Genomic DNA, 26,415 nt, shown 5'->3' with positions numbered 1-26,415 from the left:
ATTCAGCATCGTTCCCACCCTCTTTAGCTTTAGCCCCACCCATCTCTTTAAAGGGTTGATCCGAGCGTTCTGTACAAACAACAGCAGTCAGGCACCCAAGCTAACTTGCTAGTGAATTCCAGATACAAATGAGAGAACGTTACTCACCCTAGCGGAGCTGGTTAGGCTGTTATGTTATCCAGAGCGTTGGTGACTGCAACTGTGCTGTCAGATTGTCCATTCATATATTCTGAGCGTTTCGCTCTCAGACCGTCCAGAGTGCACACTGGACGCTCTGGCCAATGAGTAGAGTTGATCTGAACGTTCTGACCTCACAATGGCAGTTAAGCACCCAAGCTAACTAGCTAACATTGGCTAGCTTGCTAGATACTTCCAGACACAAATGAGAGAACACCCTACTCTGACCATTTTACTCGCCCTGGCAGAGCTGGTTAGGCTATTTTCGTGTTTTTCAGGGCGTTGGTGACTGTAATTGTGGTGCTGGTAACAATTTACACAGCTAGCACAGTGGATCTGGACCGATTCCGGCTGAGAGTCGAGGCACTCGGCTGAGAGTCATACTCGGCTGAGAGTCAGACTCGGCCGACGTCATGTGCCTTTGGCAGTATTACTTGTGGCTAGGATGCAGAGATTGAGCTTGTGCCGATTCCGGTGTGAGTTATCTGGCCCAAATGTATTACTTGGTGCTCGGGCCGATTGTGGCTACGCTCTGGCAGATGATTACACGGGCTGCTTTATATAATTAACATTTAATTATTTATTTTTCCATATTTTCTCATTGTTTCTGTGATTTAAAAGAATACAATTAACATTTAAATGAAATTCTTTCAGAGTCCTGTGTAGTATTTTAGTATTTTGATACTTTGTGCAAGCATAAAAAAAAATTGTGTCTGGAACTTCCCGAGTGGCGCAGTGGTCTAAGACACTGCGTTGCAGTGCAAACTGCGTTTCTACAATTGCTGGTTCGAGATCCGTGTTGACCGGGAAACCCATGAGGGGATGCACAATTGGCCCTGTGTCGTCCGAGTTAGGGGAAGGTTTGGCCAGCTGGGATGTCATTGTCCCATCGCGCTGTAGTGACTCCTGTGGCGGGCTAGGCGCATGCACGCTGACACGGTCACCAGGTGTATGGTGTTTCCTCTGAGACAAAATGGGAAGCATTTGTATGTATAAAATGTATAATAGTAATATTTTAAGTCACTAAATTGGGTAATTTTGTATACATTTATTTACATTTGCATAGGGACGCTTCTGGGGGGATTCTGGTAAGATGCCGGCAAAGTGGCTGAATTCTGGTAGATGGAAACGGCCCAATGTACTTGGGCCCATTCTGGGCAGTCATTCATTTTGATTCCGGGCCGAGTCCGACACCCGATTCCAGGCCAATTCAATCAGTTCTGCCCCCCCCAGAAGAGTGCCGCTTCTGGGCCGATTCCTCATTGCTAGCTGGGTAATTACGCTTTTTTACCAACGTTTAGTGACACGGGCCATATTCAACTGGTGTTGAGCGTTCGGAAATTCATAATTTATTCTGTGCTCTGGCACACTCAGACGAGAGTGCTCTGAAATCGGAGAAGATAGCCAGACTGAATTTACGAACGCACCCAAAATGGTTACTTGCATAGTGGAGTCTTTTGTTAAGACATGTAGCTAGCTAGGTAAACAATGAAACATAATCCCATCTCACGACATTACTACCCTGCATGTATCTGCAGGAAGCTAACCAACCCGGTTCAATGTTAGCTAGCTGACATTGGGCTATAGCTAGCCAAGCAAATGGCTCTGAGATACGAATAATAAGAACATACACATAACGTTAGCTAGCGAGCCAGCCAGCTAACATTAGCTAGCTAGCCAACAGTACACATTAACTTGAAATGAAACCACTTTCTGTCAAAATTAGAAGCATGTAATATCTGAAAATGTAGCTAACTAGACTATCTTACACATATACATCGATGGACGCATCTCCTGTTGGATGCCATGGTTGCCCTTAGTTTGAAGATGTAATTCGGAGACAGGTGTATTCTCCATCTCCAACATTCTCGAATTCCACTGATTTCAAAACTCGGTCCTGCAGAAAGTGGAGAGCAACACTTATGCAGTTTTACTACACAATACATTTTTTTTAAAACTGTGTTAGACAGGATTACCTAGACAGACTGACCAGCTCAAACAGACAGAAGAAGCATGCTATATGGCAGACCAATCCAAACTCATCTCTTGGCATGTCCAGCCCACCCATTATCTGATTTTTAAAAAAAGTTTACGTTCAAAGGTTCTCCTGTGAAGTAGTGACCCACGACATGCGCCTAGTTTTCTGAAACGGGTCACATATGTGATAGTGGAGTAGTGGCCTGAGGGAACACACTAAATTCGATTAGCTTTGCAGCAGCTAATGGGGATCCTTAATAAATACAAATACAAATCATCTCATGTGAAATAAATGTGACAACATGGGGTTGCAAAATTTCAACATATGATACCATGAAACTACACATGACAACATTATGCATTTTTCACATACAAAACTGCAAGTCCAATTTTTACATGTGAATGTATTTTAGATGTGCAAAATGCAATTCCACATGTGAGAGTTAGATATTCACATGTTAATATTTTTCACATTTGAAAGTGAAAATTACATTTTCACATGTGAATGTTTTTCACGTGATAGTGCAAATTAGATTTTCACCTGTGAAAGTTTTTCACATGTGAAACTGCAAATTCACATGTGATTCTGCAATTTACATGTGAGATGAAAATATGTTATTGTCCCTCATGTGAAAAGGTGGTGCAGGTGAACTCTAAATGTAATACATGTGAACAGCTGACCTCACATCTGTCTATTTTGTTTTTACATGTGAACATTTCAGCTCAACATGTGAAAACAGCTATTACCCATGTGAAACTACACATTTCGCATGTGTTTTTTTGTAAGGGAAGTAATAAATAGTGTCACGCTGCTCTGCTAAAATAGTGTAAACGTCTTTATGTGATCAATGTGATTACGTTTGATATTATCACCTAGTGCTGGCTTTTCAATATGATTTACTTTGAAGTCCAACGTGTTGGAACCCAAGTGAAATCAGTTATTGACATAGACATGGTGGCATAGCAGGAAGATTCTCATTTGAAGGGATTCCATAGGGCAGAAGAATAGAGACAGTACAGGGTTTGTGTGGTGAAGAGATTTGGAGTGGTCAGGTTGGTGGTCAAACGTTATGTCAAGATTATCTCATTAATCCTTCTGTCATCTATGTGTGTTCAGATCGTGAGACGTGTTAAATAATAGTTACTGTGTATATACGTATAAACATGCACAATGTAATGTGAAAGGTTATGTGATCACATGTGAAAATCGTCATGTGAAATATCATTACATGAGAACGGTTCCAAAACCACATAATTTCACATGTGACATTTCCACATGTGAAATCATGTGACATTTCCACGTGAAATCATGTGACATTTCCACATGTGAAATCATGTGACATTTCCACATGTGAAATCATGTGGTTTTCCCATAGGGGGAGGGAATGGAGTAAGAGAAAAGGGGATTGAAACAGAGACAAAGAGAGAAAGAGAATTTAGGGAGGTGGATTAGCTGATTAGAGGTGGGGGTTTGACACTAGAATCCTGGTTCCAAATCGTTGCTCTATTTTTACTCCGTTCTGCTATGCTCCATCTCTCATAATGAAGACCAAGGTTGGTGTGTGGTGGCTATTAATCCTCCCCTTTGTAGGGCCAGCAATATTGTCTCGCCAGCCCAGTGTGTGTGTGTGTGTGTGTGTGTGTGTCCGTACATTTGTGGGTGTGCTTGCATGTGTCTGTGTGTGTGTCCTTGCGTGCCTGTTTGCGCGTTTGCATGTGTGTGCGTGCATCCTACGTGTGTGTGTGCTTACATGTGAGTGTGTGTATGTGTGTATGTTTGCGGGCGTGTGTGTGTGTGTGTGTTCCACAGTCACGCAGTGTAAATGAAGAGATGGTTGTCTCAGTCCCGTGGGGGGGTTATCTCTTCGTCTCTAATGAGGAACGGGGCTCTATTGGGTTAGGAGACTTCTCAGTCAATGGTGATGTGTGGATCTGCTCTGGGCCCTTTGTATTATAGACCCTCTCTGGGACTGGGAATACATGTCCGTCAGACACAATTAGCTTCTGAAAGATTTGTTTTAGATATCTCGCTTATTCTCTCCTTTGAAGGGATTCCATAGGGCAGAAGAATAGAGACAGTACAGGGTTGTGTGGTGAGGAGATTTGGAGTGGTCAGGTTGGTGGTCAAACATTCTGTCAAGATTATCTCATTCATCCTTCTGTCATCTATAGCTTTGATTGCATCATTTTAACAGCGGTTACCCAAGTTGAGAGTAGTGTTGTGCATTGTATTATTTATTTGCGTGTGCGAGGTTACGTGTTCATGTCTGTGCGTGTGTGTATGTTCCACAGTCATGCATGCAGGTGTGTGTTAACCTGGCAATGTGTTTATGTGTGCAGAAGCAAGGTCCAGATGGAGCTCAGGTCCAATTGAAGCACCAGCTGCTGCAGGTCATTGTGAGAGTCCTCCAGTACCGCATGCTGCTCACAGGTATTTGACACACACCTCATAATGTACTATTGCAAAATTGTAATACTAACTTACATTTATGTACCCCATCTTGGCTCTCGACCTTGAATAGTGTTATGTGGCATTCTGCACATTATTCATCCACTTCTGTTTTTGAATAATTTGTTTGTTTGTGCCATTATGTTTTGTAGATTACTTAAACAACCTCTCCCCTGATTCGAAAGAATATGAGGATACACAAGGTATGGTCATTCTCTGCTTTTTAAGAATTGCCAAAAACATGTTTTTGCCAGAGGTCAGACACACACACACACACACACACACACACACACACACACACACACATAGATACAATATCATAGGTTAGTTGTTTACTCCCTGCATATTAATGGACATTAACCCTTTCTGTCTCTCCCTCTGTTCCAGCTGCCTTAGTCATCGTTTCAGAGGTGGCAGACCAGGCTAATGAAAACCTCAAGCAAGGGGTAAATCGGTGTGTCTGTATGGGTGTTTCTCTATTTATTTCAGACGACTGTGTACATGTGCTCATGCAAGTGTTTGCTAGAGGTATGCATGTACAGAATGTACAAACTTGGAGTGTGAACTTGAAAGTGTGGAGACAGCTCACATTTTCCCTGTGTAAATCCTTCTTGGTTCCGGATGGCAACACTATTGTGAGTGAAATCGCGTCAGTCATCTTGGAGAGGCCTGTCTCTCTGCTCTCACTGGGCTCTGTTGCCTATTGATTAATGTGAGGGCGAGGAAAGATGATATCATCAAAGATCCCAGGTGCTTCGTAACAAAGGGTGCAGTATGAGTAAGGACATTACTTACATTGTAGAGCACACACACACCCTCACGCAGATCCTCCTAGGATAGATCATATATCCCCTGTCTCTCACAGCCTCACACAGATCATCCTAAGATAGATCATATATCCCCTGTCTCTCAAACAACCACACAGATCATCCTAAGATAGATCATATAACCCCTGTCTCTCAAACAGCCACACAGATCCTCATAAGATCCCCTTAAGGCAGAAAGCCTTAAGCCATAAATGGTTGAACATTTTGCCCTATCTGTTTTGGTCTGTAGTCATTGACAGTTTGGAAGCCTTTGTTAAGGCCTCTAGAAGTGCCACCAATTATTCATTAATATGCTGTAATGTGAAAACACTTTACCTAGCATCCAACCTGCTTGCACCAATCCCTTGTAATTACAGAAAAATACTGTGAAATACAAATGCCTCAATTAATTTAATGAATTTATCCATTAATTCCAATTACGGTAGCATTTGCTTTTTTACAGTATAATACAGTATATTGTTTGGTATTGTACTGTGTGTCTATACGGTACATTCTTTGATACCATTTTTATATTACTGTAATATAAAATACTGAATTTTATTTGCCACCGAGCTGCCTGTAAGCTATACTGTCAAATTCACAGTAACCCATTTACAGTGTACGCGTGTCACACACACACACACACACACACACACACACACACACACACACACACACACACACACACACACACACACACACACACACACACACACACACACACACTATCTCTTCCACTCCTATTCAGTTTCCAGCAGCACATCCCTTTCCACTGCCCTCACTCTCATTCACAAGGACAGTTCCTCTCTTTACCCATCTCTCACAGGAAAATTCCTCCTTATCTCACTCTCCTCTCTTGTCCCTCTCTCTCTCTCTCTGTCTCTCTGACACACAGGAGAATTTGTTGCGGCTGGTTCACATTGAGTACAGTGTCAGAGGCAAGAGAGATCTACTCAAGCCAGGAAGGGTGAGATCAGTCTGCCTCTCTCTCTTTCACTCTCTCTCTCTCTCTCTCTGAACAGTGTTACTCTGTTCAACACACATAACATAAACAGTGAATAATAGCAATCTCAGACCGTGGCCGCCTAGAAATCCGACACGGGATCTAAAAGCCCACTGCTAGTGCAGTACAGGCAGTCCTCTTGCTAACATGTTCTCTATTTCTGTGTGTTTGCAGATGTTTGTGAAGGAAGGCACTCTAATGAAAGTTTCCAGGAAAAGCAGACAGCCCAGACACCTATTTCTGGTAACTATTACCGGTCTACTAACCACTATCCTCTTCATGTGCCATTAAAACTCTCACTAATATTTCAGAATCACACATGGTGGTCATTCGGATCATGTAAGGGTGGGGTCTCATCCAAGTTTTCTGGATACTGTTGTGGCTGGTAAAGGCAATCAGATGTAGAGGGAGACAGGTTCTGATGTGGACAACTACAAATACCTAGGTGTCTGGTTAAACTGTAAACTTTTCTTCCAGACTCACATCAAAGATCTCCAATCCAAAGTTAAATCTAGAATTGACTTCCTATTTCGCAACAAAGCATCCTTCACTCATGCTGCCAAACATACCCTTGTAAAACTGACCATCCTACCGATCCTCGACTTCGGCGATGTAATTAAAAAAATAGCCTACAATACCCTACTCAATAAATTGGATGCAGTCTATCACAGTGCCATCCGTTTTGTCACCAAAGCCCCATATACTACCCACCACTGTGACCTGTACGCTCTCGTTGGCTGGCCCTCGCTTCATACTCGTCGCCAAACCCACTGGCTCCAGGTCATCTACAAGACCCTGCTAGGTAAAGTCCCCCCTTACCTGTAGCACATGCTCCAGCAGGTATATCTCTCTGGTCACCCCCAAAACCAATTCTTCCTTTGGCCGCCTCTCCTTCTAGTTCTCTGCTGCCAATGACTGGAACGAACTACAAAAATATCTGAAACTGGAAACACTTATCTCCCTCACTAGATTTAAGCACCAGCTGTCAAAGCAGCTCACAGATTACTGCACCTGTACATAGCCCATCTATAATCTAGCCCAAACAACTACCTCTCCCCCTACTGTATTTATTTATTTTGCTCCTTTGCACCCCACTATTTCTATCTCTACTTTGCACATTCTTCCACTGCAAATCTACCATTCCAGTGTTTTACTTGCTATATTGTATTTACTTCGCCACCATGGCCTTTTTTTTTACTTTACTTCCCTTATCTCACCTCATTTGCTCACATTGTATATAGACTTATTTTTCTACTGTATTATTGACTTTTTTTTCCATGTGTAACTCTGTGTTGTTGTATGTGTCGAACTGCTTTGCTTTATCTTGGCCAGGTCGCAATTGTAAATGGGAACTTGTTCTCAACTTGCCTAGCTGGTTAAATAAAGGTGAAATAAAAAAAAATAAAAACAGGGTGAGGCAGAGAGGCAAAGGGAGGAGACAGAGGGAGGCAGAATGTAGAAGCAGGCAGAGGAAGGAGGACAAGGCCACAGGGCCACACCTAGGGTTGCAAAATTCCAGGAACACAAAATAAATTCCCTGGTTTTCCCAAAATAACAGTTGGAGGATTCCGGATTTCCTGCTTATTCCCTCCTGATTCCGGGAATCCTCCAACCGAGATTTTGAGATAACCAGGGAATTTGTTGAACGTTCCCAGAAATTGACAACCCTAGCCCCACCATACCCAGCCAGGTGCCTCCCTCTCTCAGGGCTTGTTTTCGAGGGCCCTGCTTCCTCACAGGATGTTTGGTGTGGGTCACTGGATGCTGGCTTCCTGTGCAGTGAGGGGACTGACAGGGCTACAAAGACCAGACACTCTGTAGACTGGGGGGAGTGACATAAAACAAAGTCTAAGGGAAGTAAATGGTAGAAAGAAGAAAAGGGTATCATATACTATTGTGACATTTACTAGTATGTACGTTATATTGAACTAAAACAAATAGCACAGTTGGTTCCTTGGAAGTAGTGGGAACGTATGTTTTTAGTTTCACATTGGTTGTGGGAACAACGCCGTATGTTTCTTGGAACAATTTGAGAGCATGACTTTAAATAGAACCATGAGGAAACATGTAGGAAACATAATGCTGAAGTACTGAAATTCCCACAGAAGAACGTTGTTTTTGAACATTTTCTGAATATTCTGAAAATATACATTTAAATAGAACCATAAGGAAACCTGTAGGTAACATAATAACATAATGCTGAAGTATTGAAATTCCCACAGAAGAACATTGTTTCTTAAAGTTCTCTTTTTGAGAACATTCCCAATGTGAAACTAGTTGGAGAACATTCCTAGAACATTACCAGAAATGTCATTCAATGTAACCATGTTTGAACTTTTAGGAAACATTATGTTGAAGTAATGAAATTCCAAGAAAATAAAATTATTTTGTCAAGTTCCTTAAATGTGCTGAGAATGTTCTAATGCCAAGCAACTGTCCTCCACCATTCTCAGAACATTGTGGGAAAGTTGTATGCAAAATAACCATAGGGCAACCACGCTCTCACCGAGCTCTAAGAAACATATGGTTCTCAGAACGTTATGTGCTAGCTGGGAGCCATTCTCTGAGGAGCCATTCTCTTTCTCTGCTTCCTTTTCCTACCACTTTCTTATTGTCTTCATGTCTCTCTCTCCCTGTGTCTCCCAAATGGGTTGTATATCAAATCAAATCCATGTTTATTTGTCACATGCGTCGAATACAACAGTTGTAGACCTTCAACCGACAATGGAGTTCAAGAAATAGAGTTAAGAAACTAAAGTTTAAAAATATATATAAAAAAGTAACACAATAAAAGAACATTAACGAGACTATATACAGGTGGTACCGGTACAGAGTCAATGTGCGGGGGTACAGGTTAGTTGAGGTCATTTGTGCATGTAGGTATGGGGGAAGTGACTATGCATAGATCATAAACAGCTAGTAGCAGCGGTGTCAATGTAAATAGTCCAGGTGGCCATTTGATTAATTGTTCAGCAGTCTTATGGCTTGGGGTAGAAGCTGTTAAGGAGCCTTTTGGTCCTAGAGTGATGGTTGAGAGACTGATGTGTGTGAGTAACTGGGTAGCTCCTCTGGAGTAGATGGCTGGAGAGGGGCAGCAGGTGTAATGTATGGGCCAGCGAGTCCAAACAGAGATGATGAAAGCCATCACTCACTTAGTGACACTGAGGAGCAGCGCTCAACAGCCATTAAGGCACTGTCATGGCAACCAAAGGAATGCCACTGTCATGGCAACTAAAGGAATGTCACTGTCATGGCAACTAAAGAAATGTCACTGTCATGCTAACCAGATGAAAGTCACTGTCATGCTAACCAGAGGAAAGTCACTGTAATGCTAACCAGAGGAACGTCACTGTCATGGCAACCAGAGGAAGGTTTTAGAGAGGAGAGAGCCACGAGTGAAGGAAAGGATTAGGGGAGGAGTGAGAAGAGAGAGGGACTGTCACAGAAGGGAAGAAACAGGTGAAGTACTTGAAGCAGAAGAGAGGAAGAGAAACGTGTTAGGAAAGTGAATTTGCAGTAGTTGAGCATCTAATGCATGATTAAAATTCTAGGATGTTTCTAGGATGTACACATCTCTGTAGGTGTCCTGGAGGGCAGGCAGTGTGCCCCCGGTGATGCATTGGGCAGACAGCACCACCCTCTGGAGAGCTCTGCGTTTGCGGGCGGTACAGTTGTCGTACCAGGCGGGGATACAGCCTGACAGGATGCTCTCAATTGTGCATCTGGAAAAGTTTGTGAGGGTATTAGGTGCCAAGCCAAATTTCGTCAGCCTCCTGAGGCTGTTGCGCCTTCTTCACCACAATGTCTGTGTGGGTGGACCATTTCAGATTGTCAGTGATGTGTACTCCAAGGAATGTAAAGCTTTTCACCTTCTCCACTGCGGTCCCGTCGATGTGGATGGGGGTGTACTCACTCTACTGTCTCCTGAAATCCACGATCAGCTCCTGAGTTATGTTGACGTTTAGGGAGAGGTATTTTCCTGGCACCACAGTCAGGACTAGAGGGTCACATGCTGTTTTGTCCCTTTTGAGCTTGTTTTGTTGTTGTAGTGGTGGCTGGTTCCAGGGCCTACACCCAGACCAGGCAGTTTCTCAGAGCAGCTGGGAGCTGGAAGGGACCGGTGGAGAATTCCTGGATGCTGCCTTATGGGCCGCGGATGTTTAGAGCACACAAAATGTGTGAATAATGATGTCACTGCTTTTGTCCCACTCTAAATAAGGCCCTCCAACACAATAGGCTGTAGTATGTTCTGAGGATTACAGTACGTTGGGTGTAATAAGCAAATAAACGTTGGTGCCTTTTTATCATATAGCCTTTGTTGTGTGTGACATGGGAATGTGTGGTTTGAGGCGTTAACATTTGAATGTGTGAATAATATGAAAGGAAATCCCCCCCCGCCCCCAAAAAAATAATTGCGACCAAGGAGGTTCCACATTAATTGCTCTAAAGTCCTCCTCCAGTCTTCTTTTCACCTCATTGAACACCTGATTTACTAAACAAAAGGCACATCTCAATAGGTGGTCCAGGTATGACATGACATGACACAGGTGGTGGGGTGGGGTCTTCCTCTTTTGTTCTCTATTGCTCCTCAAGCAAGTCGGGAGATCAATTACATCACATTTGACCATCAGACCAACTCCTTGAATGCCTCACTCTTTGAAGTTTGCAGTTGTGTCGAAAAAAATATTATTTTGCTCAAAACATATATATTTACCCTTTAGTGTGTGTGCTTTACTATATACTTGGGATATCACTTTTCAACAGGACATTTTCAAAAATCACTGGAGGGCGTCTTCAAGTTTATAGTGCCCCCTATGGCAAATTCCCGTTGAACGAGATAAGGGTTGTGTATCCAATCTCCAGAAGTGTGTTCTTGTTCACTCCCCCCATGCATTTAAAAGCATTGGATTGGATGCAAGCATGGCTGGAGGGAGTATTTCTCACATTACTTTTAAATCCATTAGGGAAAGTATACGAGCACACACTTCAGGAGAAGGGTAGAGTATCGGAATGTAGCCGTACATTTCAGGCTGGCAGTCAGGCTGTGTTTGCACACATGATAGTAATCATACCTCTGTCCCTCTGTTTCTGTCTACACCAGATGAATGATGTGATGCTGTACACCTATCCTCAGCAGGATGGTAAATACCGGCTGAAGAACACTCTCTATCTGTCTGGGATGAAGGTGAGTCCCACCCCCTCCTACTGAGATGACTGTCCCTGATCTGACCTCACCCCTGACCTATGGCTGTGTCACCATGTCTTTCTGTCTGTCTGTGTGCTGACTGCTGTGCTGTGTGTACTGTTCTCCCAGGTCAGTATACCCGTCATAGACAACGTGCTCAATGCCCTGAGGATCGAGGTGAATGACGTCAGCATCACCCTGTCAGCCAGGTAAGTCAGAGCAGAGGACACCTGTCTGGGGCTTTGTCTCAGTCTTGTCCGTTGGTTACATACAGTATATAATATATGTACTTATATATACATATACTGCATGTATACTGTATGTACACATGTATATGTCTAATTATGTGTACAGCCTGAACACATACCTGTTTCTGTGTCCCTAGTTCCTGTGGTGAGAGGGAGGACTGGTTCCACACGCTGAGTCGGGCCATAGCAGATCATGCTGCAGGCCTGTGTACTTTCGGTGGCCTCTGCAGTGAGGTAATGAGTTCACCACTGAATGACACTCAGGACGGGACATACCATTAAAGCTCACTTGTAACCAATTTAACGTTGTTAACGTTGTTGTAACATTGTTGTTATGCTGTTGTAAAGTTGATGTATTGGTTTGTAATGTTGTTTTAACGTTGCTGCAACATTGTTTCCCCATGCAGGCACGTGAGAAGCTGTGGATGGCCCTGGGGGAGGCAGCTCCAGTGCTGGTGCCCGTGACTCATGTGATGATGTGTATGAACTGTACCTCCGACTTCAGCATGACCCTGAGACGCCACCACTGCAATGCCTGCGGGAAGGTGAGACACACACGGGCCTTACTGTAGGAGCCTGTCAATCATACTGCTGTCATAGGAGACTCTCACTCATACTGACCCCAACCCACTGTTTTACATGATCCTGGCAGACTCTTTTAATATCTTGACTTCTTGATCTCCAACACTCCTTAAATCAGAGGTCCTCTCGTTCCACCTTCACACCTGTTCTCTCTCTCTCTACACCCAGGTGGTGTGTCGTGCCTGCTCCAGGAACAAGTATCCTCTGAAGTACCTCAAAGACAGGGTGGCCAAAGTGTGTGACCACTGCTACGCTGAGCTCAGGAAGAGAGGTGTCAGTATCTCAGGGGCGTGTGGTAACTCCAGCCCCTGCACCCACCGGGCCACTCGGCCCCTCTCAGCTGTGTTCCAGAGCTTCCAGCCCCCAAGCCTGTGGAGGAGCAGGAAGAGCACCTCTTCTCTCAACCAGGTCTGCAATACCTCATCACCTTTGACCTTTATCAGTGTAGTTATGTAGTTCTGCTCTGATGCAATATTCTGTGGTATGCCCTACTAACTTCCTGATGTTGACCTCTAACCTATGTTGCAGGTGGTGTTGGGGGCTGAGGGCTCGGCCATGAGTGGCAGCCTGCAGCGGCGTAAGAAGAGCAAGAGGAAGTGGAAGAGGCTGTGGTTCCTCCTCAAAGACAAGGTGCTCTACACCTTCACAGCACGTGAGGTGAGGGGGCACAGAGTCTCCCACACCAGCCCCAAACACACACACACATACGTACACACACGTGAGCACGCACCCTCAATATACTCACAATATGCCCATATTATTCTGGACTCTTTTAAAAGCTTCTACAAAGTCTCTCCTGATATGGAGAAATTCTGTGCTCTCTCTTTATTTGTACTGTTTATTGTATGTTTATTTTTACAAGCTTTGTAGCTACCATTTATAATGAGCAGTGTTGTTAACTTACATCACAAATACAAGTGTGTGTTAGTTTCCTTGTTTCTCAAAAATCTGTAAAAACCTAATTGGTATATACAGCTGAGTATGTGACTTGTCCTTTATAAATGTCCCTACCTCACTCTCAACACAGGACAAGATGGCATCTGAGATTCTGCCCCTGCAGAGTTTCACAGTGAAGCTGACAGAGAGGCCGGAGGGAGAGGAGAGCTCCAACATGTTTCAGCTCTACCACAAGAAGACACTATACTACACCTTTAGAGCAGACGATCAGCACACTGCCCGCAGGTCAGGCTACACACACACACACACACACACACACACACAGGCAGACACACATACACATCTACCGTGTTCATGTTATTCACTTTTGTTTTGCAGGTGGGTCAATGCCATGGAGGAGGCCACAGTGTTATAACACCTGCCTGTCTGCACAGACCAACGCTGCCTGTGCATCGCCTATCGACCCACTCTCTCTTTCCTGGTGTCTTCTGCGCAAAAACCATCCTTGACAAGGCTGCCATCTACAGGCAGAAGGGCATGCATGCAGACTATGTGTGGGGAAAACATCCAAGAGTGAGCCTCTTTAAGGTGAAAAACCTCTCAGTCGAGTACAGTGTATACTCAGACTGGGTCAGTTCCAAACTCGGTGCATGACTTTGTTTGGGTCAGCAGTGGCGAACAGGACCCTGAAGAAGGACGAAACGTTGGTTGCTAGACCCATTAAATGTTTGGGAGCATAATTAAAGTGTTTGACTTTCTTTGAACACAAATCTTCCGAGGAAATACATAGAGCCAGCTCAAACACACACAGGTCCCTGTGTCAAAAGACCACAACTGCATGTCACAACATGCCACAACTGTAAAACTCCTAGACAATGTGTATCAAAATGTTTGATTGACAGCCTTCAGTGCCAGTGCACATTCACACACTTGTCTTTTCTGACACTCTTTGTCTAACATGAACTTGTACATGGAACAACTTTGTATGGGTTCTGTTTTGGATAGTGCACACCGCTGTACAAACAATACCAAATCAAAATGCTGCCCTACCATGGCAAAACGCAGTAACTACCTCATTTTTCTGAAATGCAAAAAAAAAATGATATCGAGACAGACTGCAATTTCAGATATTCCATGATATATTCTGATCAACTGGCTTGTTCTTGTGTCAGGAAAGGAAATAACACATTAATCAGATAATATACCTGGCCATTTTTGATCAGAATTCATAGTTACTGCGTTTTGCATTTGTCGGGCAGTATTAACAACTTTGGTATTGTATGGAGACGTTTATGTACTGTAAGAGACGCATCGTATTTCAAATACAGTGTAATATTCAATTCACACATTTTGAAGTGAGGTATAATAAGTATTTGTACAGCAATGTTATTGTATGATGTTACAAGCGAAAGCCATTTTAATCATCATATCTTGTCCAATGTACTCTCTGTGAACATACTTGTTTTACACCACAGGTGTGTAATAACAATGCCAGAATGTGAAATGTTACAGACAGTTTTAGTATTATTCAACAAAAGATCATCTTGAAGTATATTTCATAGCTGAATGTACAGTTTCTGAACCTTTTCTGAAAGGGTGGTTACATTTTTGAAGTGCCAACCGTTTCCATTTGAATGCCATGCCATGTGTTTTGGATAAACAAATGTGCATATATCAAATGATAGTCTTTATGGGAACGGCTGAAAAGTAAATGGTTAAACAAATCAATAAATATCAGTTTTAGCATCAACTGAGCGCTTTTCTTTGATGCTGATGATGTCACTCTTTTTTCCCTCTCTTTTCTAATTCTCCTTCTTTGAGAACATCAGATATTAACAGACTATCCCTGTCAGACTTGTCAGACTACGTTTTATTCTAGTCAAAAATGCAACCAGTCCTGCACATCATGAGTACATGTATCTACACTCGGTCGATACGTTTGGTCTTCACACCTGGGATTATGGGTTATACCAATAGTATTATGAGATTGTACCTCTAACATGGCATTGCATATAGCACCATTTAAATGTTGATGTACAGTATACAGTTAAACAATTACAATAAATAAACTCATCAGAAAAAGTTGCTTTTTCCGTGCTTCCATAAAGACCAGCAGAGACGGAATGTACATTTCATCAGAAACAATGATGGTGCAGTTGATATGGCACAGTTACTAGGAGTATGTGAATCAAATCAAATGTTATTGGTCGCATACACATATTTAGCAGATGTTATTGCGGGTTTAGCGAAATGGTCAGTGGGTTATTTCCAGGTGAACATCATAGTGAAGGTCATTTCACAAACAGACAAACTCATCATAAACAAATTGATACCCGTGCAGATCATGGCCCTCTGTTTCTCTCGAACTTTGAGCCTGGGGCTGATACCCGTATAATGCTAAAAAGTCGTGCAGGTGTATTTGTCGATCAAGTGGTGGTTTAGCGATACTGTTGAAGCTTGAGCCCGGTCTAGTCCTAGAGATATAGCCTCAGACTAAGCTACCAAACATTTAAAAATGGAACTATCAAGAAGAAAACATCTCGCCTTGGAAGGTCACTTGTTTAACTATCAAAGTCTTACGGATGAGTCTACAGCTATACACAGTCAAAATGCAGGGGCGCCTGTAAGAGGAGAACGCTATGAGGAAAATGATGAAGCTAAACAGAATGTAAACATGCGAGATCAGGATGATTCGTACGAAGTTAGTGCTAGATTCCATTGGACTATAAACGAGAGACTGTTTTCATTTTTGTAACAGGCTTGACCAATGGTATTGCTTTGTTGATTTGTTTATTCTACTTACTTTATTTTTAAGTATCCTGCTTTACTGAGATTAGAATACCTGTTTTAACTTATCATAACCAACATTTTTATAAATGTTTTATTATTTTCGCAGACACTCCTATCCAGTGCGACTTACAGAAGCAATTAGGGTTAAGTGCCTTGCTCAAAGGGCACATCGACAGATTTTTCACCTAGTCGGCTCAGGGATTCAAACCAGCAACCTTTCAGTTACTGGACCAACACGCTTTGCCTATAGGCTACCTGCATCACTTTATATTGTTCTATTGGGTGGCCTTTTCTTTGATGGTATGTACATCAAAGAAATTACATATTTACACTTATCTTATCCCCCCTACACTATGTAAAGTATACAAATGAATAAGTATTGGACCATATTGTTTCTGTGTGTGCTCTCCCCTTTTGAAGACTATGCAATACAGTTAAGAGAACCTCAGACACACACATCAGAAACATACACGATGTGATGCCTTTTACTTCAATTCCCCTCTCCACATAACATGGGTTAAAGCTGATGACGATACGCATGATACACATTGAAGGATTCCAGCCTCTTCTTTTCATTGTGATTGTTGTATTATATGATGTTATGAGGTGATGATCGATATTACTGGTATGGCTGCAGTAGGCATTGGCATGTCATCAGCCTTTGACACACTCATATCTCAGGTATGTACCTAAACAGGTGTGTCTCTGGGCTCCTGTGGTTGTTGTTCCTGTGTAACTATGCTGCCTAATCTAAAGCACGTGGGGTTTCCTGATTCATTTTTATGTATGTTTACAGTATAGCCGTGTGATGACATTTGGGAGCAGTATTCTAAGTGCATGGGTTTTTGTGTTGAGTCTTGAGAACAGTAACTGTGAAGGGTTTATGATACGGACTCTACCTCAAGTCTACAAGTCTACAGGTTCTATCTCTACAGGTGCATTCATCCCATACTGTCTTTGTGCCTACCCTGCTTCCCTGCTAGGACTGAACTGATGGTAATATGACACAAATAAGATAAGCTAATTAGCCATATCAAAGAGTTCCACTGAGCCCCAACCGACCAGCAGACCAGGGAAAGGAATGCAGCAGCTGGTATGAATAATTAAAGTTAAGAAACAGCACAAAACATTTTGTCCTACTTCTTTTCAACGCCTGCAATATTAATGGCCACAAGTTAAACAGAACACTGAAGGCCAACGGCAAGAGCTTTCCAGCAAAACAAGACCTTGTTTTCATTTTATTGTCTGATCCAGCCAGGTCCCCTGAAACTATATCAAAGCTTGGGTTTGATCCCAGAGTACACAGACTAACAGAACCTTATTAAGGTCAGTGAGGAGAGGAGAAATGGGGGGAACTTGACAAAGTGACAGTATGGGAGAGGACAGAAGACTGGAAGATGTACGATGCAGGGGTTGAGGGGTAATGTGGAAGTATGAAGTATGTTTGGATATGTTAGATAAAGATAGAAAGATGGAGTGAGTGAGATTAGAGGAAGCAGTGAAGGATGGATGAAGAAGGAAATGGGGTTGCTCTAGTTACCACCATCCCCGGAGTCATTGTGGCCCAATACTAAGTCAGTGCTGAGAAGGAAAGAGAGGGAGAGAAACAGAGAGAGAGACTACGGGAAAAAAAATCCCTCTAAAGAACCTGAAAGACATTTTGCTCTACTTTTCGCTAATCCATCATGTCCTTTCCCACTGGGCACAGACGTCAGTTCAACGTCTAGTTTTGATTTACATTTGGTTGAGTTGTCAACTAAATGTCACCATGTCTTTGCTTTTAGGTAAAAAGTTGGGTGAAAGAAATAAAAATATGAAATGCCCTTATGTTGATGACTTTTTGCTAATACTATTAGTTTTCGACGTTGATTCAACATAATCACATTTTTTTTGTCTAAATTATTTGGAAACAACATTGATTCAACCAGTTGTTGCCAAGTGGGTTGTGCTCTCCCTCTACCTAAGCCTGTCTCCCCTTGTTCTCAGTGTTTCTCTCTCTCTCTCTCTGCAGGAGCCAAGGAAAGAGGAATCAGAGACGGGTCACTGTAAGCATGCTCAGATCAATGGAGTCTGTCTGTGTTCTGTAGTGCCCTCAAGGTGAGAGTGGAGCTCTAAAGATATACAATGACAATTCTGTCCCTCCTTGGAAAGTTTTGGATCCACAATCAGGAGAGAGTGATTCATTGACTGGTGGAGGGATGTAGAAAGAGAGACAGAGAAAGGTTGTTTAATTGAGGCATTTTTTAATTAAAAGGGCTTCTCTCTCCAGTGGTTCCAGTGTGACCTTTCCTCCTTGTCAGCATTCCAGGGATGGTCCATCCTCTACACTGCAGACAGGAAACACCTGACCAGGCTTCAGGATCAGTTAATCATCAGGAAGCATGGTGTTTATTTGAAAATAAATAAGTCATTTTTTTAAAAGCAGGGCGTTCGATTTCTGTGAAAGTCCAAAGTAAGAAATGGAGAGTACAGTACACAGGAAGGGATAATGTGTTTACCAATAGAACATCTAGTTCAGATTTAGTACAGAACATATTTTGTGCTTCAGATCAGAATGTACTAGTGTCCATTCGATAATCAGGCCATCTATGTCATCTACAGTATAGGCTAGCATGGCATGTACAGCATGGCAAACAGATGGACAAGACTCTAGGTGTTTGTAATTTCTTCAAAAGTTTAAGATAAAAACAAATCAGTTAGTCAGTGGCTAAAATAGGAAAGTAAGGTTTTGCTGCTTTTAGAGAGTGATAAGTGTTCAATAAAGTATTTCAATGTTTGACACTCACACTGTCTCCATGTATGTGTAAAACATCTCAGTGTTGGCCAGAGCAAAATGGATTGGTTTACCACATGCTTGTGTGTAAGCCAATTTAAACGGGAAGCTGATATCTTACTCTCCTCTCCACGTGTACACTCGCACACACACCACAAATAGTAGCCTATTCGTACAGAAAGCCACTGTGTCAGTTTAAGAGCAATGTTATGGTTTGATGAAGCTCACATGAATAAAGACAGGCTTTTAGGACATGTGCAGGAAGGAGATAAGAGGAAGCGAAAAATGACAGGAGACAAAGAAGAGAGAATGGATGGAATAGTAAGAGAGGAAGGACATGTAAAGAAAGGCTTGCTTCTTTAGCAGAGGTCAGGATGAAAGGACAATTCTCATTTTTTAGGTGTTTTTGCTTTGCCCTCCATCCATCCCTTCCTCTCATTACTCACCCTGATGTTTGCCCTGGCACAATAGGGACAACAGCAGCAGGCATAACCGCAGGAAACGTCTGTGTTCCCTGCCCTAACGTCCAGTGCCAATATGAAAACAAAGTTACACACTGTCTGGGGCAGGACACACACTCTAAAAAGTAAAGATTCCTGGAGGATCCTTTAGGGGCTCTTCAAATTGAAACTGTGGGGGAACCTATAAATTCTTCAAAGAACCCCTTTTAATGTATCCCCTAAGCAGAATAAAACATCTTAATATGAGGTAAACTCCCAGCAGAGCCCCAAGTCCAATGGGCATATCCTCTGGCGTGTTGATGTTAATGTGTTCATGTTTTACGTATCCATAGCCAGAATGATTTTGCTGTTCATGGTGATCAAACAGGTTTCCTGTTATATTCATCAGAGGTGAAGTCTGTGAATCCCCATAAAATGTGTTATATAGATGTTTAACAAAACATGCGCCTCAGCTAGCCTTCAACATATTCTTATAGCATACATATTCTTACCTCTGTTGATTTTCTGTTTTAGAAAGATTTGCACTTCTATGAAAAGATAGATGGAATCATCATAAAACAATATCAACTTAGACCATGCAAGGGACAAACCTTACCTTAAATTGAAGTGTAACGGCAGTCCTCTTCGTCTCAGGAGGAGGAGTAGGAAGGATCGGATCAATATGCAGCGTGGTAAGTGCTCGTCATTTATTTCAAATGCCCTGAACACTAAAATACAACGTAAACAAAAAGAACACCCGAAACAGTTCGGTCTGGTAACTAATACGAAGACAGAAAACAACTACCCACAACCCATAGTGGGAAAACAGGCTGCCTAAGTATGGTTCTCAATCAGAGACAACGATTGACAGCTGCCTCTGATTGGGAACCATACCAGGCCAAAGACATAGAAATCTAACACACAGAACAAAACATAGAATGCCCACCCCAACTCACGCCCTGACCAAACTAAAATAGAGACATAAAAAAGGAACTAAGGTCAGGACGTGACATGACAACACTACTACAACCGATCGGAGAGTGGACCTAAGTTCATCTTTCACACATATGCTCCTAAAAACCAATGAGGAGATGGGATGCCGGACTTGCAGTGCTTTGAGCATCACAAATAGAACCAATTTCTATTTTAGCGCCTGGCCACACAGACGGTCGCAGAGGTACACAAGTGGTGTGGGTGCAATGATTGAATAACATGTATGTGTACATTTATTTTGCAACGCTCGCGGACGAGACGCGAGCCATGTGGTCAGCATGTAAGGTTCTTCAAAGAACTTTGAGGGTCTTAGAAGAACCCTTGTTGAGCCCCTCATTTTTTTGACTGCACAGCAGTGGTATCCCACACATCATAATCAGAGCTAAATTAATGGTATAGAAGACAAGTCAAACGTACCACTGTTTTAACACTGGAATGTGATGACAGCACAGGAGAACAATCTGACAAAAGTAAGGTTAACAAAAGCCAAGCATCTATTTCACACTAAGGTTGACTGTACACTGTACATGTCAAACACATGCATACTTTAGGAAAATAACCAGCCTAAAATATATTGTGTGCGCGGAATAGTACAATAACATTTACATTACCTTACCTTGTCTAGGGAATGTGCTACGTCTATACCATTTACACAAGACAGTACACAAACACATTAATAACACACTTTACTTTCTTCTCTCACAGCAGTGCCACGGTCATAGGTACGACATAAGCATTAGGAGGTTGAATATGATTACTCAACCACTGGCACCTCTTATTAGAAACCTCTGTCTTTTATTTAAAGTTGGGAGTACAACACTACACCATGGTGATTATGGATATGATTGATGAAAAACCAAATCTGTGTCAGCATTCACAATTAGAAATACAAGTCTGTGTGACACCAATAAACTTTGAATGGGACTACAAATAGCCCTATAGAAGCTGGGACAGATTGGCTAAATTTAGAAGCTTCTTGTCTCTTATAGCCAGAGAGGTGGGCGTGTGGGGTATGATGACTCTTGATTCACTGCCTTGTATGGGTGAGGAAGATGGATGGCTGGGAGCATGTAGGTGGGACTGGGTTGGTTTAACCAAGCCTCCAAAGGCAGTTTCTGGCTGCTCTAACCCAGGGATCATCAACTAGATTCAGCCGCGGGCCGTCACTTTCTTGAGCGGATGGTCGGGGGGCCGGAACATAATTATAAATAATTTATAGAATGCAAATTGACCGCAAGAAGCCCAAACAGATGTTTGACTAAAACATAATCTTTTCAAACCTTGCTGGCATTTGTATACGATCACTTCCTGTCTTTCTATTACATGTGGGAATACTTGGAAACAGATTTCTTAAATGAAGATCACTTAGAGCTGATTTTTTATATCCAACAATAAAAATTCCCCTAAAAAAAACTAATATTTATTTATTGCACAGAAAACTCGGGGGGCCAAATAAATCCCTGCTCTAACCTATGGAGTGAGGGACTACATTTTCTGTGTGTGTGTGTGTGTGTGTGTGTGTGTGTGTGTGTGTGTGTGTGTGTGTGTGTGTGTGTGTGTGTGTGTGTGTGTGTGTGTGTGTCTGACCTCTGCCAAAAACATGTTTTCCTGGAAAGAAAGTTACAGACGCAGCCTTGAATTCTGTGGCCTATTTATGAACTTTACTGGGTTTTATTTTCAACATATAAACATTGGCTAAAAATCCATTGGAACATTTAGAGGACTGAATCTTGTTGATACTGTTTGTTACAAAAAAAAACATCAACCTGAATATTATTCTTTGGAGGCATGTCTCCAAGCAGTGAAAAGGACAAATGTGGTAAAAATAGATTCTCAAGGGCAGACAAATCCCAGGAGCCCGTCCTCCCCAAATGAGGTGCCACTGGCCACCTGTGGCAGACATTTAGATGACTGCATCTTAGGTACCATTGTTGATACTGTTTGTTACAACAATAGAAACCTGTATGTCTTCTTCGAGGCATGTCTCCAAGCAGTGAAAAGGACATATGTGGTAAAACTAGATCCTCAAGGGCATTGTACTGTGCTGGTAAATGTACAATCTCTCTATCTCCAATTGATTGTACATACATACAGTACCAGTGAAAACTTTGGACACACCTACTCATTCTATGGTTTTTCTTTATTTTTACTACTTTCTACATTGTAGAATAATAGTGAAGACATCAAAACTATAAAATAATACATCATGTAGTAACCTAACACAACGTGCCATTAGAACACAGGAGAGTGATGGTTGCTGATAATGGGCACCTGTACGCCTATGTAGATATTCCATTAAAATTCAGCCGTTTCCAGCTACAATAGTCATTTACAACATTAACAATGTCTACACTGTATTTCTGATCAATTTAATGTTATTTTAATGGACAAAAAAACGTCATTGTCTTTCAAAAACAGGGACATTTCTAAGTGACCCCAAACCTTTGAACAGTAGTGTATATATTATATTTGAGATTCTTCAAAGTAGCCAACAGCTTTGAAAACTCTTAGTATTCTCTCAACCAGAATCACCTGGAATGCGTTTACAAGAGTCTTGAAGGAGTTCCAACATATACTGAGCACTTGTTGACTGCTTTTCAGGTCAGGTAATTGTGGAGGCCAGATCATCTGATGCAGCACTCCATCGCTCTCCTTCTTGGTCAAATAGCCCTTACACAGCCTGGAGGTGTGTTGGGTCATTGTCCTATTGAAAAACAAATGACAGTCCCACTAAGCCCAAACCGGATGGGATGGCGTATCGCTGCAGAATGTGGTGGCAGCCATGCTGGTTAAGTGTGCCTTGAATTCTAAATAAATCAGTGACAGTGTCATCAGCAATGCAGCCCCACACCATCACACCTCCTCCTCCATGCTTCACGGTGGGAACCACACATTCGAAGATCATCCGTTCACCTACTCTGTGTCTCACAAAGACACAGCGGTTCGAACCAAAAAATCTAAAATGTTGGACTCACCAAGCAATTCTCTTCTTATTATTGGTGTCCTTTAGTTGTGGTTTCTTTGCAGCAATTCGACCATGAAGGCCTGATTCACGCAGTCTCCACTGAACAGTTGATGTTGAGATGTGTCTGTTACGGAAACTCTGTGAAGCATTTATTTAGGCATCAATTTCTGAGGCAGGTAACTCTAATGAACTTATCCTCTGCAGCAGAGGTAACTCTGGGTCTTCCTTTCCGGTGGCGGTCCTCATGAGAGCCAGTTTCATCATAGCGCTTGATGAAACTTCCAAAGTTTGTGGGTGTGTGATATGGAGGTTGGAGACATATTTATTTTGACAATATAAATAACAACTTCTATAAACAAAGGCAACACTGCCATGTTGCACTGAGTCTTTCTGTTGGAAAACCACATTAATGTTCGACTTTCAGATGTTGCAGATGCACCTCCCCCGACTTCACTCGACTTTCGTCTACAGTCGGTTGCTTTCGCCTCACCACTCAAACGAAACCCCTCTCTCTCTCTCTTGGGAATGCACCTGCCCGACGTCACCAATGACAAGTCTGCGAGTGAGCGAACGGTCGAATGTTTCCTCAAACACACTCTAGATTTCCAGTGTAAGATACCTGTCAGTCTAGGTGCCGAGCACAAGGGAAAGCAAACTTGATCAGGAACACGAAGGTAAGTCGACTCCCTAACTTTTAAATCATTGCAACAGTATTGGAGGAAATCTTCAATAGTTGACAGAATTAAGATACTTGACAAATCAGACAGTATAACTGCACGTTGACAGCACCAGGGGAGGACTTACTTTCGATATTCGCACACGTGCATTATATATATATTTTAAACTAATTTTTGTGTATTTTAAAGTTTGAGTGAGACTTTGACACTACCGCGTCTGCTGATTGTTGAAAATGAGCAAGTTGGCTACAAAATAATCACTGCGGTAAAGTGTTCGGTAACCTATGCGCGCTTCAAAGCACAAAAACCGTTGCGAGAACCCTCCATCTCTGTTGATGTAAGTAACCTATGTTCTGTAGGAATCCTTACGCAAACTTTTCTCGATTGCTCTTGGTAGATTAACTGTCTGTCAAATGTTTTTTTGGTTAGTCATTTAATACGCATCACTCACGCTCAGTTTCTGTGAGAATGAAGTTGAGCAAAAATAAACATCAAGCAATGTATCCTTGTCTAGTGTATTTCTTTCCATTGGTCTTGATGCTATCATGGTATTTAGAATGGATTGTTATTTGTGCGGAGGGATCTTGCTCATTTCAGCCACCGCCAGTCCTTGATGTGTGATATTTCACTTAAATTTTTCTCCACACATACCACAATATTCGAATTATATATTACCATGTTTGCCACAGATATGAGTCACTCCTGTTTGCTAGTGCCACTTGTGATCTAGGAATGTTGCACCACAAGTCCACAACCCCAAATTGTGTAATTTGTTGTCCATGGTGCCAATCACCACATAGTACAGTATGTTTATACAGTATGTGATCTATAAATTAAAGATTTGTAGACACTGGCCCAGTTGTTTTTCAACATGTGTCTGCGCTGCCTACTGAGATGAAATTTGCAGAAAGATGGTCAACTAATTATTTTGGTGAGGTTGAATTCCTTGTACTCAGTGGTGTCTGGAGAAATTAAGATACTAAAATGTTTCCCAAACAGCACGCCAGGCAAAGGAAAGGTGCCCTGTGTGAAAAATGATTTGAGAAACAGTGACATGTACTCTGAAAGACCTAAAAGGCTAAATCCCATATTGGGCCAACTTAAGATGTATTGTGCAGGTAGATGAATATTAGGCATACTATTGAAATTGATAAATGAGGCTGTCACCTGAGTCAGAAATTCACAAGTTTCAGATATTTTTTTTTTCTTCTTGACAACAACATTGGATGTTTTAAGTCCACAACAATGGGGTCTGGGAAAAATCTAAGAAATTAGGATTTGTGAGTGTAGTTACCCTTTAATTCAAGTGGCAGCCACCTAGCACTGTTTGGTTAGCGGTGTTTCTGTAGTGTACATGAGATGGAGTTTGGAAAACAGATGGCCACTGGGTTGATGCAAGGTATCATGATATCATTCTACCAGGTAGGCATAGGCTACTTTGTAGCTAGTTAACATTTAATTGAGAAGGTTTCTGGGAAAGCCTTTCCATCTACGGGTCAAAAGACAGTACGGCCTATCATTAGCATCACTATATTTTCCCTGTTCCTTAATTGTTTGAAACCTGGATGTTTTACTTTATATTATGAGGCATGTCTTACTGTCATATCTGCTATGCTCTTTTAGTGAGAGATGTAACGACAATATTTAAAAACGGTGATTAGTAAAGCCAATGAGAGCTCGCCAGAGGAGAAGCCAGTGAAATGATGATGATGTTGTATCGCGTCACCCAGAATGTGTAGACTCTCGAGCAGGAGCAATGACTGCTACTAGTATGCGTTTGTAATTTGTGCCATAGTGTCAAATCGTTACAGCTCTGACAAACTCTTTACACACAATGTTATTCAATTCCAAATGTATTGGCTAGATATTTAAACTCTGCGAGACAGTGTGGGTTCCAGAATCCTCAAGACCCTGTGAAGAATGTTGTGGTGTGTGACCCTCCCCCCTGTCTGTGCCACATCATTTAGAGAGTACAGGAAAGAAGTTCTTTCTTTGCTGTCTTATCTGTTAGCCTTCGTTGATACCTAACCTGACCATTTTTGTACTTGACCATACTACTTCATTGCCTTGCCAATGACTTGTTTGGCAAGACAACAAGTCGACTAAGGCAGAAACAGTGTGTCACCCAGGCTACATATTTTGTCAGATACAGTTTTTCATTATCTCTTTGACAGGCCACAATAGCACAGTAAAGGTAATCCTATACACAGTAGGAGACAGGAGAGGTGTGTCTACTTGCTACTACCTTTGTGACAGCTGCTCAGTGAAGAGCTCCCAAACAAGGAAACACAACAAATATGGCCAGCTACCCTCTATGGATCTGCTAGAGCACAATGTGTGAGCTTGTACATGTGATTTATAAGTCAGTTTAATTGACTCTGCTTTGATTCTCTTTCTCAAATTGTTAAGCTGAGGCTAAAGACTACTAATAACACTCTACACTAGCATAGCCA

General features: G+C 42.2%; 2 protein-coding genes across 4 annotated transcripts in view; both read left to right on the top strand.

Annotated features, from left to right (window-relative positions):
• LOC109891003 (FYVE, RhoGEF and PH domain-containing protein 5) overlaps nucleotides 1-15,406 on the top strand; it is a 41,891-nt gene extending 26,485 nt beyond the window's left edge. The window contains exons 8-20 of one of the 2 annotated variants that reach the window (XM_031825007.1): nucleotides 4,495-4,585; nucleotides 4,756-4,806; nucleotides 4,991-5,049; nucleotides 6,305-6,376; nucleotides 6,587-6,655; nucleotides 11,514-11,597; nucleotides 11,727-11,806; nucleotides 11,983-12,079; nucleotides 12,253-12,390; nucleotides 12,596-12,835; nucleotides 12,956-13,057; nucleotides 13,455-13,609; nucleotides 13,703-15,406. In XM_031825007.1, coding sequence (XP_031680867.1) covers nucleotides 4,495-4,585; nucleotides 4,756-4,806; nucleotides 4,991-5,049; nucleotides 6,305-6,376; nucleotides 6,587-6,655; nucleotides 11,514-11,597; nucleotides 11,727-11,806; nucleotides 11,983-12,079; nucleotides 12,253-12,390; nucleotides 12,596-12,835; nucleotides 12,956-13,057; nucleotides 13,455-13,609; nucleotides 13,703-13,739 — 1,275 coding nt within the window. In that variant the 3' untranslated portion in view covers nucleotides 13,740-15,406. Of the gene's footprint in view, nucleotides 1-4,494; nucleotides 4,586-4,755; nucleotides 4,807-4,990; nucleotides 5,050-6,304; nucleotides 6,377-6,586; nucleotides 6,656-11,513; nucleotides 11,598-11,726; nucleotides 11,807-11,982; nucleotides 12,080-12,252; nucleotides 12,391-12,595; nucleotides 12,836-12,955; nucleotides 13,085-13,454; nucleotides 13,610-13,702 lie in introns of both variants that reach the window. The other variant, XM_031825006.1, reaches the window with a different exon arrangement.
• An 8,368-nt stretch (nucleotides 15,407-23,774) lies between these two features.
• The window catches only part of LOC109891002 (protein kinase C delta type), a 33,600-nt gene continuing 30,959 nt past the window's right edge, over nucleotides 23,775-26,415 (top strand). The window contains exon 1 of one of the 2 annotated variants that reach the window (XM_031825004.1): nucleotides 23,775-23,959. The gene's annotated coding sequence lies outside the window, so the exon portion shown is untranslated. The remainder of the gene's footprint in view (nucleotides 23,960-26,415) is intronic. The other variant, XM_031825005.1, reaches the window with a different exon arrangement.

Source organism: Oncorhynchus kisutch, linkage group LG5 (assembly GCF_002021735.2).
Source record: "Oncorhynchus kisutch isolate 150728-3 linkage group LG5, Okis_V2, whole genome shotgun sequence".
Lineage (NCBI taxonomy): Eukaryota > Metazoa > Chordata > Actinopteri > Salmoniformes > Salmonidae > Oncorhynchus > Oncorhynchus kisutch.
The sequence above is the reverse complement of the archived record's forward strand: the minus strand, read 5'-3'. Positions and strand labels throughout refer to the sequence as shown.